The sequence below is a fragment of the Denticeps clupeoides genome, chromosome 5 (genome assembly GCF_900700375.1).
Source record: "Denticeps clupeoides chromosome 5, fDenClu1.1, whole genome shotgun sequence".
Classification (NCBI taxonomy): domain Eukaryota; kingdom Metazoa; phylum Chordata; class Actinopteri; order Clupeiformes; family Denticipitidae; genus Denticeps; species Denticeps clupeoides.
The window spans coordinates 9,947,631-9,968,169 of NC_041711.1; the positions used below are offsets into that span (position 1 = coordinate 9,947,631).

A 20,539-nucleotide genomic window follows, 5' to 3' on the forward strand; every position below is an offset into this window, starting at 1 on the left:
AGGGTGTTGGTTTTTGAGAGTATTGAGAGTTCTACAAATGATTAATTGATCTTTGATAAAGATTTCCTGTCAAAAGAAATATGGAATCAATTTGCATGGTGGGATTTTAGTTATGAAATAAACACACTTTAGTCTACTGCTAATCCTGTCTGTCAGTCAGTAGCCTGTGTTGAGGAAAAATCTTTAATTTATTCCTGCTGGCCATGATGCATCCAAACACACAACCATCAAGATACTATTCTGGTCAAAAATGTTGGGTCCTTTGTGTGTGATTTGTGTGTAGAAGGTGGTAGTGGCCTAGTGGGTAAGACACTCGCCTGTGAACCAGAAGACCCGGGTTCAAATCCCACTTACTACCATTGTGTCCCTGAGCAAGACACTTAACCCTAAGTTGCTCCAGGGAGACTGTTCCTGTAAATACTGATTGTAAGTCGCTCTGGATAAGGGTGTCTGATAAATGCTGTAAATGTAAATGTGACTTTGATTTCAAATTCAAGTTAATATACAGCACTGTGCAAAGGTCTCTGGCACAAACACAAGCTGCAAGCAAATGTTTTAATGTCACAAAAAAAATTTGTGTAACATTAGTTGTGGTACTTTTGCATCTACTGCTAATTAGATATTAAAACAAATGTGAGCTGCTTCAACCATCCACAACAACATTCAGTCACAAAATCCACACCTTGTGACCAAATGAGAGCATTACCTGGAGGACCAAGTGAGAACATCTCATTCAGACTGCTTCACAAGGACATTGTAAATGCTAGGTAAATGTTTGGGGAACATGTTTGTTAGGTTCCATGAAGCATGTAAAGGACCTGTTTCTTCTACTGCACCTATTTTTTTTTTGTAGATTGTTTTCAGAATAAAAGTCCAGTACCTATATTGATCTTGAATAAACCACATTTGGTCAGCTCAGGCGTAGGAGTCTAAAAAAAATGAAAAACGCAAATTTGTTCAGTATATGTATATGCATCTTATTAAAAATTGAGATGGGTTTTAACTTTAATGAACACATGGTCTCAGACATGCCGCACTTAATTCTCAACTTGCCAGCCACGAATAACAGCGGTTACTGCAGCAGCGATGGCGGAGGAGGTGTGAACGCAGCTGTCCGGTGAAGATGGGGAGGGCACTGCACTGTGAATTTTCCTTAAAGAACTCCAGGAAAGTCCAGTTAGCAGCTCTGCTGGTCAATAAACATTTTTTTTTCAGAATTTTTTCCCCCTGCAGTGTTATGAAAAGGCAGCCGCAGCAGCAGCTATGTTCTTCCTGTTATAAAACTGTCTGAGGAGTAGGCGCAGTCGAAATGAAGATGGACTGCTCCATTTTTCCCAGTCACACAGCACGCGTGTATTTCATTGTCTAGCATATTGGAAACATAAAAAAAACTTTTGGCTCTGCCATAATTAAATAAATATACACTGCTTGGAAAAATGAACATAATCCTTAAAATCAAACATCAGAGCTCAATAAATGAAACTGATGTAATGATTCACATAATGTATGTGAGTCAGTTTAAAACCACTGAGGGCTGAATGCAAAGAGTTTGAAAGAATTTGATTTTGAAAAAGCCCACGAATCCCGCTGGTGCATGTCTGTTTATTTATTTATTGTCCCAAAGTACATATCGACAGTATTCAGGATCAGCAAGAAAAAATGAATCACATTTAAACCAAAATGAAATGCATCTCACTAATAAAAATTCACCTTAGCTTGACAGAAAGAGTGATTTGAGTTATAATATTATAATATTTACAAAAATATAATTTTTCTGCTGTGTGTATTTACGCAGTTCCCTCCTCATGAAGACAGAAACTGAAAGACTCCTGTCCTCTAGTATCACGTTAGCAAATAGTGATAGTGAAGGGACGATAGAAAGAGCAAGATGAAATTGTTTAGCAAGTAGAAGCTGCTTGAATGCTGCTGACTGTAAATAAGTCCAATTTACTACACATCGTGTTTGATGTTCTTAGTAAATGCAAAATGCAAGATGCAAAATGGGCACAAAATCAAAAATCTCCCTTTTTTTTTTAAAGGGCCTGGCTAATGAAGACAGTTTCCATAATTTTAAGCGACTAATTATTCCAGCAGGGATGCGGCCTCCTCCCACATGCCTATTTAAATGCAAACACTGACAGCAAACAAGCCGGCCCACGCTTGTTGCTCACGTAATCCAGAGAGACTGAGCTGAACCAAATGCAGGGTTCAGAGAATTTGTCCACTTTAATCAGCTGCATGCAACTTTTGAAGACATAAAAAAGATGATAATCGTATTGATATTACTACATATTAATGTGTACTTTGGTAGCATTTTTGTCAGCAATAGAAAGATCAGGCTCATGGAGGAAAGGTCCATCCCAGTTCTTTGTCTGGAACCAGTTTTCTAATTAGCCAGCTCTTCAAATGCTAATTGTTGAAATTACTTAACATTTCCATTTCTACTGTGGCTTGTCTCTTGTACACTATAGTTGGGATGAGACATTTGAAACTAAAAGTGAAAGTGATTGTTTTTGCAATTGTGAAACACTGCTGCACAGCACAGGGTGCACACAACAGAATGTGTCCTCTGCATTTCACCCTGCATCACCCTTGGTGAGCAGTGGGCAGCCATGACAGGCACCCAGGGAGCAGTGTGTGGGGACGGTGCTTTGCTCAGTGGCACCTCAGTGCACATTGACAGTTTGGGATTTGTTCCGGCAACCCTACGGGTATGAGTCAGCTTCCTTTCCCGCTAGCAGGACAATTGCTCTTATTATTGACTGCAACAATCCTTCCAAAACCCACAAAGTCCTGGAGGGACTGGATTTTCTACATAGTTTTCTACCATGGAAGCATATGAAAGGAATGTCAACACAAACCTTCAGAGCAGCTTGGATATAGCAGCATGTGGCTGAAGAAGCCAACTAAGTCACCCAGAGAACCTTGCAGGAAATTGGAGGTGCTGTCCAAGAAGGCCTTGAATTTGGAAGGTGTCCTGGGATCAGCCAAGAACCGATCCAGACTTGCAGACCCAATGCTGCAACTCTGACTCCTGCAGAGAAGATGGCTGAGCCATAGAAATTCTTCAGAAGTGGTCCATGTTTTTCAAAAGCCCTTATTCTCTTCAGTAGGTCGAATTGACCTCGGTTCTTCTATAGGACTTAACTTACTATGAATATTTTGTTTTCATCCCCCTTTTTTCCCTCCATAACAGACATTTAACAGACACATGTATTGCTGCACTTTTCATCTGTGCAGAGAATTTGGGGACTTTGAAGAACATTTCCCTATCGGATTTATTATAATTTATCCCTTCCATGAAACCCTTTAAGGATATGCGCTTAAAAATGTGGGCAAGTTTCTACTGAATGGACTTCGTTGAGGTCATATTAGGGTTTCTTTCATTGCCTGAAGCGTTCCTTCCACCCGCTGTTTACTTTGCCGTCAAGACGAATTTCAACAGGGTCTAACAGTGCTCCTGTAGCACTAAGCCCAGTCAAATCCAACCCAAACAGGTAAAAGCAGAACAGAATCCTTGTGTTTGGAGCAGACATGGCATAAAGAGGCTCTTTTTACACCTCTGGATGCTGTGCTCAGAGGATCAGTGTTTAGTCCAGCTCCAGCTCGGAGTTATCTGGGTATGAAACTTCACCCCCGTTCCCCTCATGACTCTCGCGAGGATTGTTAAAAGAAAATCTATACTGGGCCAAGAAGAGATGCGCAGGCAGAAATCTGGTACTGAAGATCATATTTATTCACAGAGTGACTGTTGCTGTAAAAAAAAAAATTGATAACTTGAACTAGAACAAGCATTTTTTGTATGCTGCTTTTTTTCCTGTGCAAATGTTATTTTCCCTCAGACATGATCTGTCATGGCACATGCACTGGATTATGAAAGAATCTGTGTCCAATTTTATAATAATAACATTTTTTAGCTAGACCTTAAAAACTACAGCAAAAACATTATTTCTGCAGTGGCTCAGTGATCCAAGATTACAAGAAAATAAAGGCAATAAATAAACATTTCAATAGCCTGAAGGAAGAGGCTCAGCCTGTAAATCATATTATAAATTATAAAGCATTCTTCAGCATTGCTCAATACATTGCTACACCATGCTGCACTTCCTCTTTTATTTTTTTTACGTTTTTTGCGAACGACTTGTGAAATAGCTTGTTCAGACCTCGTAATATAATCTGGCCAACGCAGAAATTGATTTCCACACGTTCCCTTCGGTGACTTGTTGTGTTGATAAAACAGTTTCGCTTCATATGCAAAAAGCGAATAATGCCAACAATTGGTGATCAGCACTCGGCGGAGAGGGAGCACGGCAAGCTTCTGGTGAAAATTAAAGCCATCGCTCCAGCTGGTGACAAGCGCTGCAGCCTCTGGGCCACTCTTCATGCACGGGTGTGTACGGCAAACCTTGGCGAGCGAGCACAACGGCAACCTAAACACACACACGCACACACACAGACGTCTAACCCTGCGTGACCTCTCCGCCCTGGCGACCTGCTATAAGACTGCCATTGTGAAAAGGCAAGAAAGTGGCAGCTACAGATTTTAATTATGATGAGGTCCTTAAGGAAAAAAGAAATTATGTGATGAGTGGCAACTGACTCCAATACAGCTTTTAATGATCTGGTTTTTAAATTATTTACAGCTGCACAGTACATTGGTTTAATTTCACTGTGTTATTCTGATATATATATCAGAATAAAACACACACACTCACACACATACTAGTACTAGTAAGTATAATGTACAATAACAAAGTAAAACCCTTGAGGAAATTAGTGGTAAATCCCATATTGTTTTGTAAAACACAAAAGAGTCCTTTAAAATTTGTGTGTTTGATTTTAGCAAAAACCTGCATAATTCTCATAATGGTTTGTTGAATATTCAAAAACAATACATGCAAAAATATAATGGCTTATTGGAGATACCAAAAACATTTTTTTCCAAAATATATTCAAATAATTTAAATGCTTCAATAAATATAGATGTAAATTGTGTGTTTTTGTATATACCTACAATATACTATTTACCATAATACTCACTCTCTCACTCAGTTACTTTCCATAACCACTTAGCTCTACTCAGCATCCCAGTTGCAGGGTGGGGACTCACATAGGGCATGGCACCACTGCAGGATGCCTTATAAAATGTAATATGCATCATTGTATACATTTTAATTAGCATTTATAATCTATTGGCGCCTTTTATGGCTGCTCATGAGTTAAAATGCAGAGGACACATTCTGTTGTATGCACCGTGCTATGCACCTTCACTTTTAAAATGTCCAAGAGACACATTAACATGGGTTAGGGAAATAAAACGTGTCAATTTTAACTGGTAATGTGCACAGCCTTTGCTAAATATTATTTTTGCAAAACAAAGCATGTGCTGAGCACTGCCGAGAACTGAGGACTGATTTAGCTGCTCCATCACAGGGGTGCGGCAAAAAGAAGATGCTTCTGTGCACGTCACCCCCAGAGACCTCCAGCCCGGTGGTCCTGAGTGGCGGTGAGAAAACTGGGAGCCACACGCAGCACCTGACAGCGCTGGAGGATCCAGGTCAGCCCTGTGCTCTGACCTCCAGCCGGCTCCTGATGGAAATCTAACCAAGCATCACGGGCAATTTGAAGCCTCAGTGTAAACAAACAGAAGTGCTCTTCAAAGGCTGGGGAGGGCGGAGAGGCAGGCCAGCAGCGTAGCTCCATTCGGGTGCCCTGCAAATTGCGTGAAAGATTATGAGGATAATTCCATTTCATCATCAGGATGAGGTCACAGCAACTCGGATGAGTTTTGTTGAAATATGAAAAGTCTAACGCTGATAGCAGGAATTATGCAGGTCCTGGTGAGCTTAATGTACATGTATGATGTAAAATTTAAAAACATCCGTAAAATAAATGGCACCACGCATTTTGTAATATCTATTGGTAATGAATTTATGTTATGAGGCCAAACAGCCAGAAGAGAAGTAACTATTTTGTACTTTGTAGCTATGATAATTATGATTTAGTTGTGCAAGTAATTAAGAGTGTAAATGGGTGTTTTAATATGTGCATCGCAGACTGATAACCAGATGGCTGTATTCTCACTTTTTGCTGTTGTGATTGCCGGTTTTCTGACCAATCAGAAGTAAGGACCGGTGTTGTTGCTGGTGCTGGTTGTTATTGTGCTGCATCCTGATGGAAGAGTGTCCCTTACCGCAGATAATCGTTTCCCTTTAACTCTGCAGTGCTGTTCCTAATTGAGTTGGCAGTCGATGGATTGATACCTGTCACGCCTCAGTATGGAGACGCAGGCTGAGGTTTAATTGCTTTTGCTGGTGGAACTGTGTCCCATTGTGTGTGTGTGTACGTGTGTGTGCCCTGCGGTGTGTTTTGTCGAGAGCTCCAGACTGCCTCCTCTCTGGCCACTAATTGACACTCGCGCCCGTTCACTTTCACCCTTCTGTGCAACGTAATGAAACAGCGAAGCCGTGTTCTTTCCTCGCCAGCACCTAGAGGCTCTGAAATCTTTGCCTGAGAGATGAGCCTGAACCAAATGAAAAGATCAAATTGCTTATTTTATTTTTTTATTTTTCACCAAGCTTGCCCGATCAATAGCACCATCCAATCTGAAGCAGCCAGTTCCGTGCGGGCACAAATTAATAACACGTCGTTTTAATGATGAAACTATGGGATCGTCGAATCGTCTATCTCTTCTATCGATTTATGTCAGCAAGACCACAAAGAATAATTTTGTCGGTTGTGAGGGGAATGGCTCAGATGTTCCCGGCCCCTCTTGTCCTTGCCCTTGGAGGTTTTCCTCGTTGCAGCTGTCCTGGCCACTCTGAAAAAAGGCTCATGATAAGATAAAAAAAAAAAAAAGGAAGCCAGAAAACACAAGCGTCTGCAGTTTTGGAGACCCCACACCAAACGCACATCCAGTGTGATCGCTATCACAGCATGCCGAAATCTTTATAATAACTTAATGACTTAATGTTAAATAAGGGTTGATCATATGTTGACAAATGCTTGAAATATATTTTCCACATATTGTCTTGGCAGAACTGTACAGACTACAGACTATGTATGTCACGACTACGGACTTACGGGGGAAGGAAGCGCAGAGGTTTGACATACTGGGAACGGGGTTTTATTATAACAAACAATAACGAAATACAAATAAACAATGGCGCGGTGGCCGAAAACAATTTAACTTAAATTACGAACATAAACTAACCCGTAGGCGTGTGGCGATTGCCAGAACTCAAAACACATAAAACTAAACCAGGTCAAGTTCGTGCAGAGAGTTCACGAAAATGCCAGCGACCCCGAACGGGCGGAAACTTCCGGCATTTATGGGGCGTCAGGATTGGGTTCCGGTGTGGAGCCCAGCTGCAGGCAATCCTGACAGAGCCCCCCCTCCAAGGGCTACGTCCTCGGAGCCCCAACAGTACCATCAGTGGAGGCGGCGGGGCGGACGGCGGCAACCACAGGGCTCCTGCCCTGCTGTATCCTCCCCTTGGAGGACCCGGTCCCTCGGGCTGGCTCCCCGGCGTGGTCAGGCGTGGCGGCCCCGGTCCCTTTTTTTTTTTTTTCTTTTTTTTTTTTTTTTTTTTTTTTTTACTGGGAAGGGTTTTATTTATAAACAAACAATAAACTCAAAGAAACAATGGCGCGGTGGCCGAAAACAGTTTAACATAAATAACGAACTGAAACTAACCCGTAGGCGTGTGGCGATTGCCAGAACTCAAAACACTCATAACAAAACCAGGTCAAGTTCGTGCAGAGTCCACGAAAATGCCAGAGACCCCGAAAGGGCGGAAACTTCCGGCATTTATGGGGCGTCAGGATTTGAGTCAGGTGTGGAGCCCAGCTGCAGGCAATCCTGACAATGTAGGTTTTTTTTTTTCCATTGAAGGTCAATAGAGGCGCATATTGGAGACCGTATGTCAGATGCTGCAGTATGTTTTATTTTAATTATTTAACCATCAAATTAAGTAGCAGTCATGAAAGATATTACTGATACTGGACAGAGATTTATTCTGTAATTACAGTGAATCGAGTTTGTTACCAGGCCTCTTCCACCAAAATAGGGGATATAACAGTAAAGCAAAGATATATAGCAAATGCTTGTTTTCTATCAACATATTTTGCTTCATTTATATACCGGCGTCAAGTACTGGCTTTTTATTTAGTGACATTTTGGAGACTGAGAAACAAATTTACAACTTACAAGCCGCGGGGGCAGTGGTGGTCTAGCGGTTAAGGAAGCAGCCCTGTAATCAGAAGGTTGCCGTTTCGAATCCCGAACCGCCAAGGTGCCACTGAGGTGCCACTGAGCAAAGCACCGTCCCCGCACACTGCTCCCCAGGCGCATGTCATGACTGCCCACTGCTCACTCAGGGTGATGGTTAAAAGCAGAGGACAAATTTCACTGTGTCCACCATGTGCTATGCTGCAGTGTCTCAAAATCACTTCACTCCAGGCAGTCGCCGTGGGTGGCCAGGCGCCCCCTGAGGTGGCGTAACAGGGGCTGTGACACATCTATATTAAACCGGAATATTCTGAAAGTTTTTAGAATAATACATTCAGCAGGAGCTCAACGCAGCCGTGGCAACCTGTAAACAGAACCAAATGGTCTGGACACGGCATTAAATCTGCAACAGAGAGAGGGGACCGAGACAGTGGCCATATATGCAAACGCTTCCTGTCAAGCCCCTTCCTTCGTCCGCCATGGGTCTGTAAACGTCACCGGCGCCGCAGACACGGAATCACGGGGGGTCCGGCGTGACACTTCTGCCACTCTGGCTCATGCGGGTGAGCCGGCTGAAGGTCGGGACAGGGATTCGTCACACTGAGCGACACGGGCGGAGCGTTGGAAATGTTGATTGGCGTTCGCCCCATTAGCCGGCGGGGCTGCCTGATGAAAAACAAGACATTTATGGATGGCTACATTTTCATCTGCCACCAAACTCGTGATGCAAATCAGACCTCCGATTGTACACAGCTGTCACGCAACAGCTTGTTTACCGTCTCCGAGCCATCGCTTATTTTTTTGCGTCCCCCTCACCCAATCTTATCATCTTGCTAGTGAGTCATTTCTGCACAAAGTCGTTTAGGACTTGTTCAATTACCAGAAATCACCAGAAGGCTCTTTTTTTTTGCCCTGGTAAACAAGATTTGTCAGCGAACGCTTAAAATCATCTTGAAAGACAGGATTGATGGAATAATTGCCACAGTTGGACAAAACTTGGTTTCAAAGCTGTGAGAACAGCATGTTTGGAGGATCCCACCTGAAAAGGCACCAGTGTGTGTGTGTGTGTGTGTGTGTGTGAGGGAGAGAGAAGGTTTTTGAGGCTTTTGATGTTGCGGAGCCACTGCTGAGGCCCAGCAGTGTCAGTATGAATTTAAATAAGCATCTCAACCTTCAGGTTTTTGTTTTCCAAGCGCTGTTGTTAACACCCCTTTCATTGGAAGACGAGTGGTCAGGTGCCGGCACCAAAGCATGCCGGACTGGGGAACGGAGTGGTTTTTTTGGGGGGGGGAAGTAAAGAATGTCTGAGCTGAAATGATACAAGTCCTCCTTGTATTTGGCATGCTGTACAAACCATGTAATGGGGCTGGTTCAAGGCAGGTGGTGTGTGTGTGTGTTATTGATGATATCTAATATCTCGACCGGAGCGACCGTAACAGAACATGTCATCATGATTTTTGGCTGTGCTGTACAGACTGTAGTTTCCATTTATATCATTCTTACAAGTGCTGACAGTCTGGTCTCACATGGATCACAGCACTGCCGAAAAGGGTTCTTCATCACCATGAAAAATGCATAAGCTGCTAGTTGCCATGAGAACATAAATAATATAAATTTTATTGATATTATATACAAACATCTATATGCAAAACAATCTAAACAATTGATAATGTTGATTACCTGTCCAGTTGTAGTGTTTACTGTGTGCAATATATTAAATAGTATGCTTAATGTCCTACTGCTTGTGTTTCTGTATTTTTAAGTTACAAATTCAAATTCATGTAGTTCAGCAGCTTGCTGAAAAGTGCTTAAAAGTAAAAGTATAGATTTAACTGATGTCCTTTGCTCTGGACAAGAATCTCTGCTAAATGCATTAAATGTGTGGAGTGATAGGAGGTTTTAGGCTTCTAAAACTGACTGGTGAATGATCAGCCATTCCATAGGATAACACACTCATCTACGAACCAGACAGTCTCAGGTTGAAACCCCACTTACTACCATTGTGTCTCTGAGAAAGTCCAGGGGGGACTGTCCCTGTAACTACAGATAGTACACCACTTAAATGTAAAATTCTTCCACCTTTCTTTAGCATAATTCACTTTCCTGTGTGTGTGTGTGTGTGTGTGTGTGTGTGTTTGATTCTTTGCTATGACAGATGCCATGCTGCTGGTGGCAGAGCGGCTGGAGGGCCCCTTCAACATCGAGTCCGTCATGGAACCCATCGACGTCAAGATCTCGGAGGCGATCATGACAATGCAGGACAACACTATGCAAGTTTCAGCCAAGGTACAAAGAGAGTCCATCTCATCTCAACTGCCCTTCAGTCAAAAGAATGAACAGAGCCTTGATTCAAAAATAGTATACATGCAAATGAACAGTTTATAAATCAGACAGATGGAAGGATTGGCTATTACATGCACATGCTGTACTTTATTATGCTGATCTGAAAAATTCTTCTTCAGCATTACAATATAATTTTTTTGTAATTTGTTCCAAAAATAAACTGACAGTCGTGTCACCTATTTGCGGACAGGGAAGAATTGCACTTTAAAATGGTGATTTGTTGCTTGGAGGAGGCCCTCAGTGTTGGAGGTTTTATCGTAAAATTAAAGTGCCACTGCACCAAAAACGTGTTTCAGAGCACAGACGTGATTTTTGAGCAGCTCTGTCTGGAAGGGAAAGAAAGGAGATCAGCGGCGTGTAAAGATATGGCAGTGAAATGGCCCACTTTAATACATCCTGGCACAGAAAATACTTCCTGATAAAATGTGTGAGGTTGGGCCATGGAGGGTCAGCTATACAGGGGGAAAAAAGCTCTGACAAGACAGAGCGGAGTGTGTGGGGGAGGGTTCACTGAAAAAGTGTGCCACCCTGGAAACACCTTGATGGTGTGTCTCTCTACGTTTCAGCGGCTGTGAGGGACGGACAGGAATGGCTGTTAGGGCGGGGCTCTTATACTGAGCGTCGAGGTGCTGAAAATGCTCCATCATTGTCTGGGGAGATTAACAGTCACTATGATGGGAAGGATGCACAATGTTGCACTGAATAATAATCCACTGCATGTGAACTGCAACATTTTTCAGAAATGTGTGGAAATATCCTGTCCAAACGCTGCCGGCAGCTTTTTAAGGCATCCAAAGTGAATATAAAAACACTCCTGATTTCTTTTTCCACAAAATATTTTTTATTAATATGCATTAAAATTATCTACATATTATAAAGTACTAAAAACCAGTCAGTTACGTTAATTTGTGACAGAAAATTGCAAAAGCAAAGTATTTAATTTTGGGTCTAGTTGGATGACATTGTGACGCCCCGTTGCCCATACACCTGATTGTGGAGTCCTGATCTATCCCAGATGACGCCAATTAGGCTAAAGGGACACACACACACACACACACACACACTCATATATATATATGTGTGCCTGTGCTTGCCATTATAATGAATTTGTTTGCTGAAGCATTTTACTTGTTTAAAGGAAAAGAGGTTCTCATCACCACATCCTCAGATTTGGAGAAGTTAATTTAAATAGCTATACTTCGTCTCGCACCTTATATGTGACGCCCACGGGTTGGGCGCTCACAGCCTGTGCCCAGGCACAGGATTAGAGAGCCCTGGTGGATCACATCTGAGCTCGATCCGGCCTGATTGACCAGGGCTTTACGGCACGGCTGCATTAATGCGGACTCTAACGCTACCCCTTTGTGTTTCAGTTACTGACGAGATAGGTGTTTCTTTTGCTTTCCTTTTGGCCCTTGAGCCGAGTTTGTTTGTGTTTATAATAAAATCCTTTCCTTTGGAACTCTTCTGCGCCCCATCCGACCCCGAGATGGGACATTATGTGATTTTTTTTTTCTTTTTTTGTTATTTTCTTCCTTTCTCCATGTAAACATGGATAACGGCACTGGTTATTTTTTGTAATTGCAGGTTTTCCAAGGATGTGGTCACCCCAAACCCGCTGGAATGGGCCGGTCTGCCCGCGGCATCTCTGACGTGTTCAACACCCGATTCAGGCCATACAGTCCAGAAGAGAGACCCACCACGGCAGCTGGCACCAGCCTGGACCGACTGGTAAGGACCGAGGGGTGGGGCACTTGCGGGTACCGGGGTGGGCATGGCGAGAGGAAGTGCGCTCAGAATCTGGGAAATGATATGCAGGCATGGCGGAAATGGCTGTCCACAAGTATTTACAGACATCCTGTGGTTCGGAACCAGCACCCCGCTTATCTTACAGCACTGGTGTTTCTGTCTGTATCCCAAATGCAGTTTCTATTTACACACAGCTATAAAAGTCCATTAAGGGAAGGATTAGAGTTGGTGGCATGAAACAACAGGTCCCATCAACATCTGCTAAACCATACACTGAAGCGAAAGGGAAATATTTTTCTGTACAGTGTTACGTACAGCAGCAAAGGGGAGTTGAGATCATTATGGTCTAGGTTGTTTCACCTGATCTAGTTGCAGGTTCTGTAACGAGGGGAACATGCAGCACATTGTGACATTGTGACTAGACTTAACAACGGCAGGTGCTTTTTAACTCTGAACTCGGGGCACTTTTCCACTGCGCAGGCCGAAAACTGACTCTGGATTCACCTGGGATTCGTGGCATTTACTAAGTTTTAGTATTGATTCCTTTCCCACTTATCTTTAGACATCGCTGCAGTGCAGTGGCAACAGCAAATAAATAAAAAATAGTGATTTATGATGTAATTTTCAGGCAGGAAAAAACAGGAATATTTTTTTTTTGCATTCAAGCAATTGCATTATATTATGTTACAGAGTAATGGGGCAGTGGTGGCCTAGCATGTAAGGAAACAGACCCATAATCGGAAGGTTGTGGGTTTGAATCCCGAACCACTAAAGTGCCATTGAGCAAAGCACCGTCCCCACACACTGCTCCCCAGGCGCCTGTCATGGTTGCCCACTGCTCACCAAGGGTAATGGTTAAAAGCAGAGGACACATTTCAATGTGTGCACCATGTGCTGTGCTTGCTGTGTGTCAAAATGACAATCACTTTTCACTTAAGAGTGCAGGTTATGAGTAGGAAATATTTCATGGAAATTACTTCCATTACTTTTTTTTTACAGTGAAGCATTTTACAGTTTAATTATATGTTTATATCTTCATCTGTTTGAACTAAATCATTTTAATTTAAACTTTAATCTTTGGTTATCAAACTGTGGTAGCCTAGCTGATTATGAGTAATTATTAGCTAATTATTAATGCATGAGTACAGTTAGTACAGATAATATCCTCACTTACTCTGTGTTTTCAGTGTGTCAGTCAATTATAAGTAAATTCATATTCGAAATAAAACTGGCCCTTGTGTAATCTAGTTAATAGTCCCCATGCTACTGACTTTCAGTAGCATGTTCCGTAATTGATGGGCATTATCGAAGGCACCGTCAGGACAGAAAGACACGGCTGTCAAGCTGTGAATTGCATGCCACACACTGGACCTCCATCTCCTCTGACAGATATAACTTCACTTCCAGAAATAGGCCGAGGAGGGAACCATTCATGTTCGACTGAAATGATTCATCAAGATGACGCCGTGTTGAATTATTAATTGCATGATGAGAGTGGCTGTCACAGAGCCGAATCGTCAACCTTTCCCCTTTCGACGATCTGAAAGGGAAAAATATTTGTATTTTTTGTCATTTAGAGTGAGTTTCTATAATAAGTTTTAAGAATGTGTCAGCAGTGCCGTCAATTTCTTTATCTTGAATTTCGTCCAATCGCTGGGTGATTTCATTTCTTACAGCATTAAAACAAATGTAGATATGAGCGAAGAGCATTAATATTCACAAGGCTAATGTATACGCGCAGTGCAAAAGTAGCCCGATAGGCAATTCATCATCGTGCATGAATCTCATGTTCACCTCAAGGTAGGCTGTCTCTCTCTCTCTCTCTCCTTCTCTCCATCTACCTGTTCAATAAAAACAAGTATAAAAAAAGTATCCCTTTCTTCTCTGTTTTTTTTTTTTTTTTTTCCCACCGCTTCCCAGAGGATTGTCTGGAAGACAATGCAGCACAGCGTAAGGCGTCCAGAACCTTTTCTTACCTTATCTCAGTCATTTGTCTTGTGGCTTGCAGCTCTGCCTGTATCTCCCCATGCTCTCCCTCCCTCCACCAACCCATGCAACCCCATTCCCCCTCGCCATCTCGCTGTTGTGCTCCTGTGCTCCATGTGAAGTTCCACTGACATTTTGTGTTGCTGGCTGATTTATTATTAAAAGGTCGTGAAGGTGTTGGACCAGGCCAGCACGTTAAAAGGACTGTTCTTCGGTTTTTGCAGACATGAATTCCGTTTCTCCTAAAACGAACAACCTTAAACCAATGTGTGCACTTAAAATCAACTCGATACCCCATCCCTGAAAGAGCTGTGGGGCTTTTTTTTTTTTCATACCCACCTCATCGGGTCCACGGTAGAGTCGGCCGTACGGAATGAGGCTGATTGTGCTTGTCAGCTCTCCCTCCGCGGAGATCCGCTCCGGCCTGTGGATCCATTCCCACCACCGGCCCACCTGAGGCCTCTCTCAGGCCCGGCTAATGGACTGGAGTCCTGGAGGAGCCGCGCCGACGCCAGATGACTGCTCCAGCTAAGAGCTAATGCAGGGAGCTGGCGCTGTATGGAGGGCATTATCCCAGAAATAAACCCCATAATCCACAATGCACATCCAAATACGTTCATTTTATTAATTAGAAAAACAAGCCACATGTAAATGACATAGTTATTTTTCCAGTTAATTGATTTGAAACATCAGAAGATAATTGTAGTGCGAATGTTGACTCTTTGTGGAACAGTTATTAGCGCTAATATGCTATTGGTTCCTTCAAGATATTGCATTATTTCTTCCTTCGCTGTGCACTTGACATCAGTGTAATTCTTAAGGCTTCTTATATATTTCCATTAATTCCATTCCTTGATTTTTAATTGCAGAAGCCATAATTCCAGTATTAGAATTTCAATGTAAAAGGGGATAATTATGAGGGCATTACTGCACACATTGCTTAATAAAAAGGAGCGAACACACCAGAGAAGCGTTGCAAGATCATTCCAGCATCTAAAAGCTTCCCAAAGGCCTTATGGACGCCAACCGTCACTTTCTGCCGTATCAACGGTGAACAATAGACCCTTTTTAATCAAATACGCATAGCGGCAATCGAGACTGTGAGGTAATGCTGCTGGCAAGAAAGTGTGCTTCGCTTTAATGTTCCCAGTGAAGCGGTATCAAATGCTAATATGCATCCCATAATCCCTTCCTACCTGCGCTTTTGAGCGTAAAACTAGAGCCACAGATGAATAAGACTAGCCGTAAATTTGCCGGCCAAGACTTTCAATGTGAGGCGGGCGGGTTGTGTGGGAGGTGTGTGTAATCTTTTTAGGTGTGTGTTTGTGTGTCCCTTTAGGAATCCACTCAGGCCGTCACACTGACTATATTTTGCCCAGAGTCCTGCATCGCGATGCTCCGAATTCTGCCGCAACCTGCTCAGAAATGCACGTGTATCCGTGTTACTGGAGCTGCTGATGCTCTAATGACGATTTAATGTCCCAGCTGTCAGAGAGACGCACAATGAACATTTGATCTGGAGACGGATCGGCCCACTCAGCCCCATCTCTTTTCGAGGGGCGTTCATGGGGCCGCGCTCCTCCTCACACAATATGTCTTCTCCTGCTAATTACCTTCCCGCTCAATGCACAGATGTGCAGGGCTTTCAAGATGTAGATGGGGGGTGATGGTCGGGGTTGCTCTGGTTTTTCTCCGTTGATGGCGGAACCAGTCGGAACCTACTGCTGATGACGATGAAGTTGATGTCCCCTGAGAGTTCTACGGTTCTAAACATTTTTCACAAATATAAATATTCGTCCAATAATTTATATATATTTCTGGCCATATATTCTTCAACTGAGGCATAGGTTGGAGGTTTGTGGTCCACTGGTCCACTAAAGAAAATAACATTCAAAGCACACACACACTGTGTTATATTTCCAGTATTTCTACTGTAATTTTAATCCAGCAAACTGTAATTTCCCCGTGACACTCTGACTGAGATGTCTCAGGGCCACTGAGCGTTCAGACAAGTATGCAGCTTGTCATAAACACATAGCAGGGCTTCTTTATTTTAATGCTAGTGCTAACCGCGCAGATACAAAACACCGGATTTATGCTCCCAAGACTTTGGCCAGGATCAACAGTCCTGTCTTCGAGTGCCAGCATGGGAGTTCCGTCCAAAATAATGAAAATGTTTTACGACTTGTGTGAGTCTCTTTTTTTTATTACACTTTCATTACTTTGTTCATTCCCATAAAGTCATGAAATGGAATGTGTTCTATCCCGTTATCGGAACCTCACTGGCTCATAAAACAGAGTTAAAACAGCCATCGGTCACAAACTGTTTACTTGCGCTCATGAGCTGTGTTTTGACTGTGGTTCTATGGGGTTCTGTTTGTGACACACCCTTGTTTGCTTGTTTCACTGTCATACGCACAGTCTAGTTGAATGGGGAATTAGCCCCTGAACATCTTTAACACAAGGTGTCAGGGAGATCCATAAACTTACTGCATTAATAGGATTTTTTTTATCCAACTTTTAGTCCCTTGTATACTTGTTAATTAAAATATTGCACTCCCATAATAACATGAGTTATCTGTCTGCTGAAACAGAAACCATATATGTGTGTGTCTGTATGTATAAGTTTGGACACATCTTCTCATTCAATGTGTTTTCTTTATTTTCATGACCATTTACATTGATAGATTCTCACCGAAGGCATCAAAACTATGAATGAACAAATGTGGAGTTATTTACTTAACAAAAAGTGGAGACCTGGGCTCCACAGTCACCGGACCTGAACCCAATTGAGATGGTTTGGGATGAGCTGGACCGCAGAGTGAATGCAAAGGGGCCAACAAGTGCTAAACACCTCTGGGAACTCCTTCAAGACTGTTGGAGAACCATTTCAGGTGATGACCTCTTGAAGCTCATTGAGAGAATGCCAAGAGTGTGACAAGAAGTAATCAGAGTAAAGGGCGGCTATTTTGAAGAAACTAGAATATAAAACATGTTTTCAGTTATTTCACCTTTTTTTGTTAAGTAAATAACTCCAAATGTGTTCATTCATAGTTTTGATGCCTTCAGTGAGAATCTATCAATGTAAATGGTCATGAAAATAAAGAAAATACATTGAATCAGAAGGTATGTCCAAACTTTTGTCCTGTACTGTATGTACAGTAAATATGTGTTTCATTCTACATACCATTTGATAATCTCCATTTTCAGTAAATATTAACACCACAGCAAATTGCCCATTAGGGCTTAATTGCTACAATGCTGATTCTGTTTCATGTCCCTGTCAAGTATTTTCCATGTTCGCCATCCGCTTGACTTTCTGCGGTGACAATTTATGGTCAGAGGCAGTTCGTTCCTGCGCTAAATACTACGACAAGTCAGGATGTGGTAAAAAGCCTACCTCGTCTCGATTTCCAAAGCACTGGCTCACAACAACCGCCAATTTTGAGCAGCCGTAACGGAGCTGAATCGCTTTAAAACACAGAGCCATTCCGTCGGATGGCTTAAGTTACAGCTTAATGGAGGCATGGATTCAGATAGGCACTCTATTTTTTACTCCCCCCGAAGCCACAATTACTGTGTGGCTCGGTGGGGTGAGCAGGAGACCAGTCAGTCATTTAGCTGGGCTTTTTGTGACATGGTGCTAAGTCATTTTATTGTGCGCATTCAGCAGATGCCTTTATGACAGGAATAACTACCGTCCGTCTCTTAACTGCTCATCCGCAACCGTGCAGCATTTTCTTTTCCCAGAGGAAACATCTAAATGAATATAAAATGTATCTGTAAATAAAACAAATGCATGTTAAATAGGATGAAAGGGAAAAAAAGTTGGTGTTGAATAATTAGTTTCCTCGCTTTTGTTTGTGCACTTACTCTACAGTGGCTTCCAGGAGTTTTAATCACCTCAACCAGCTTCTTTAACCTGCCTTGCATGGCATGTGTAGGGAAGATGCAGAGGGGATTTGAACCTGTGATCCAAGTTTTCCCTCAACTTTTCCAAAACAAAGCATTTTTTCAAGTATATAAAACGTCCAGTTGCAGGTTACAGATACATGTGGCGGGGTGTTTTTAATAATGCTCCCGTATGTCACATATGTTGCAAGCGACATCATCATCAGTCTGTCCGTGTCTGCATTTGTCCTTGTGTTCACGCAGGCAGCACTGTTATTTAAAAATAGCTCTGTAAATTAATTTGAACATAACTGAACTCTGCTAGCCCCGCTGTCACTTGGAGAGAAGGCCTGGAAGGTTGGCAATGCATTTTAATGCCGCCCACTTCTCTCTCGATTTCTTCATTACCATAGCTGCTGTGCTTCCTCACCGTCCCGCTGCAGCACCAACACCTCTTACCATTCCGCGCATGCCCCGCAGTGGCAAATCCATTCATTAATCCCTGCCAATGGACCCCGCGGTGTGCCTCTCTCCCCCTCCTTTGTAGATCGACCCATATCCTTTTCCTGAACTCCCTTCTCATCCATGGGCAACAGGGCGCCCTGGAAGCCCATTCCAGCCCATAATCTCCTATCAACTTTCTATCTTGTTCAATCAGTTACCAGCTCGAGGGTAAACTCTGCATTCCAAGAGCTTTACCTCAGTCACGTGCAATCTTTATTTAACGGTAGGCAGATGTGCAGGCAAGTTTACCTATTAGCCCCTGCTGGGAAGTTCAACCAAGCCACCTGAATTCTGCACAATTTTGTCCAGACAACATTTTAATGAGTTTAATTATAAGCATCATCTCTCAATAGCAGACAGGCCGAACATGTGACTTCTGATACTCTGCATGCAGGTGCATGCACACAAACCAGAAGGAGTGGAGGTGAAGTTTCACTCCCATTAGCAGCATTGCAGATCCGGCAGCCACAACTGACACACAAATGTTCCTTGGAGCTTTCTATAATTCATATCAATTATATGAAACTATTTTTTCTCAGGCAATATCCAGTTTCGCCTGCGAGAAAAAGTCTAAAGCACACATTATTGTTATTATTATTGTGTTAAATGGCCACGAAATCAGTCATTTTATGTTGCAACAATCCCCAAGAAAGCTGCTTTGGTGGAATATTTTAAATGAACACAGCTTGACACAGTGGACGACTCAAAAAAGACAGCGTTGAGAACCCTTTAAATGATATATACCTGGAGCTCAGATAAAAGCTCACAGAGACTACAATATGTCAGCATTTCAATGTGCACAATTCAGAGGCAGTGAACCTCACCGTCCTCGTGGTGTGGATGTGCACCCTTGGAGGATTTACACCAGTGCTTAAGGACTCATCTCCTCCTGTGAATTGAATTACCTACCAGTCTTCCCAGTGGTCTGTTCTTGGTCGAGCGAGAGAGAGCCCACAATGCATTTGCATCGAGAGCTCGGCCTAAACCGAACAATTGCACTTCAACACTTTGCAGTGTCGTTTGACCAAGTAATGAAAATTGAAGCAGGCCACAACTGTTCCTCACCACTGTACCACTGTGACAGATTTTGTAAATGAGCTTGTGGAGGTCAATATAGAACATTAACACTTTCAATATAGAACATTAACACTTTCTGCCTGATTACTTCATCGATTGATTCATTTGTGTTTTTAGTAATCAGTAACACATTTAGCTGGGCTTGGTGGTCCTTGGTGACAATGAAATTCACTTAAAACATTTATATATCTTCTTCTGTGTGTATGTGCCATATCTGTTGGCTCAAGCTGGGAACATCATTTCTTTTCATATGTTCAGGGAACAAAGTGTGTCTAGACCAGCTGTTTTTCGGCAACAGGCTGGGTGTAACCCTTTAAAAGACACTTTTGTTCAACTTTAGTATGCATTGGTGACAAGTGTGACTGGGTAACGCAATATTTCAGCAAGGAATCATTTTGTCTTCTGTCTGATTAAATTGAACCATATTCTGCTCAGGACTTTGGAGGGAAGCACGAACTCAGGGTGTGAGCAAGGCCTGGATTTGGGTCTGGATTTGGCTGTTAAGTGGTAATGTTGTTTCTTGCCAACAGGAGCTTTTGGGTCCGCATCCAGACCTGGTCTCTATTGTAAATGCTTATATTCTGAGTGGAATGGAATGTTGACGATTTCAGAAAACAGTTCATATGAAAGTTTTCATGATTACAGTGACCAAATTGTGATGCAGTGGCAGGCGCCATGACAGGCGCCTGGGGATTAGTGTGTGGGGTCGGTACTTTACCCAGTGGCACCTCAGTGGCACCTTGGCGGATCGGGATTCGA

At 42.7% G+C, this 20,539-nt stretch overlaps 1 protein-coding gene across 2 annotated transcripts in view; it reads left to right on the forward strand.

The window, feature by feature from the left end:
• gpc6a (glypican 6a) overlaps positions 1 to 20,539 on the forward strand; it is a 114,725-nt gene that overhangs the window by 79,395 nt on the left and 14,791 nt on the right. The window contains exons 5-7 of one of the 2 annotated variants that reach the window (XM_028980484.1): positions 10,386 to 10,516; positions 12,161 to 12,304; positions 14,243 to 14,272. In XM_028980484.1, coding sequence (XP_028836317.1) covers positions 10,386 to 10,516; positions 12,161 to 12,304; positions 14,243 to 14,272 — 305 coding nt within the window. The remainder of the gene's footprint in view (positions 1 to 10,385; positions 10,517 to 12,160; positions 12,305 to 14,242; positions 14,273 to 20,539) is intronic. The other variant, XM_028980485.1, reaches the window with a different exon arrangement.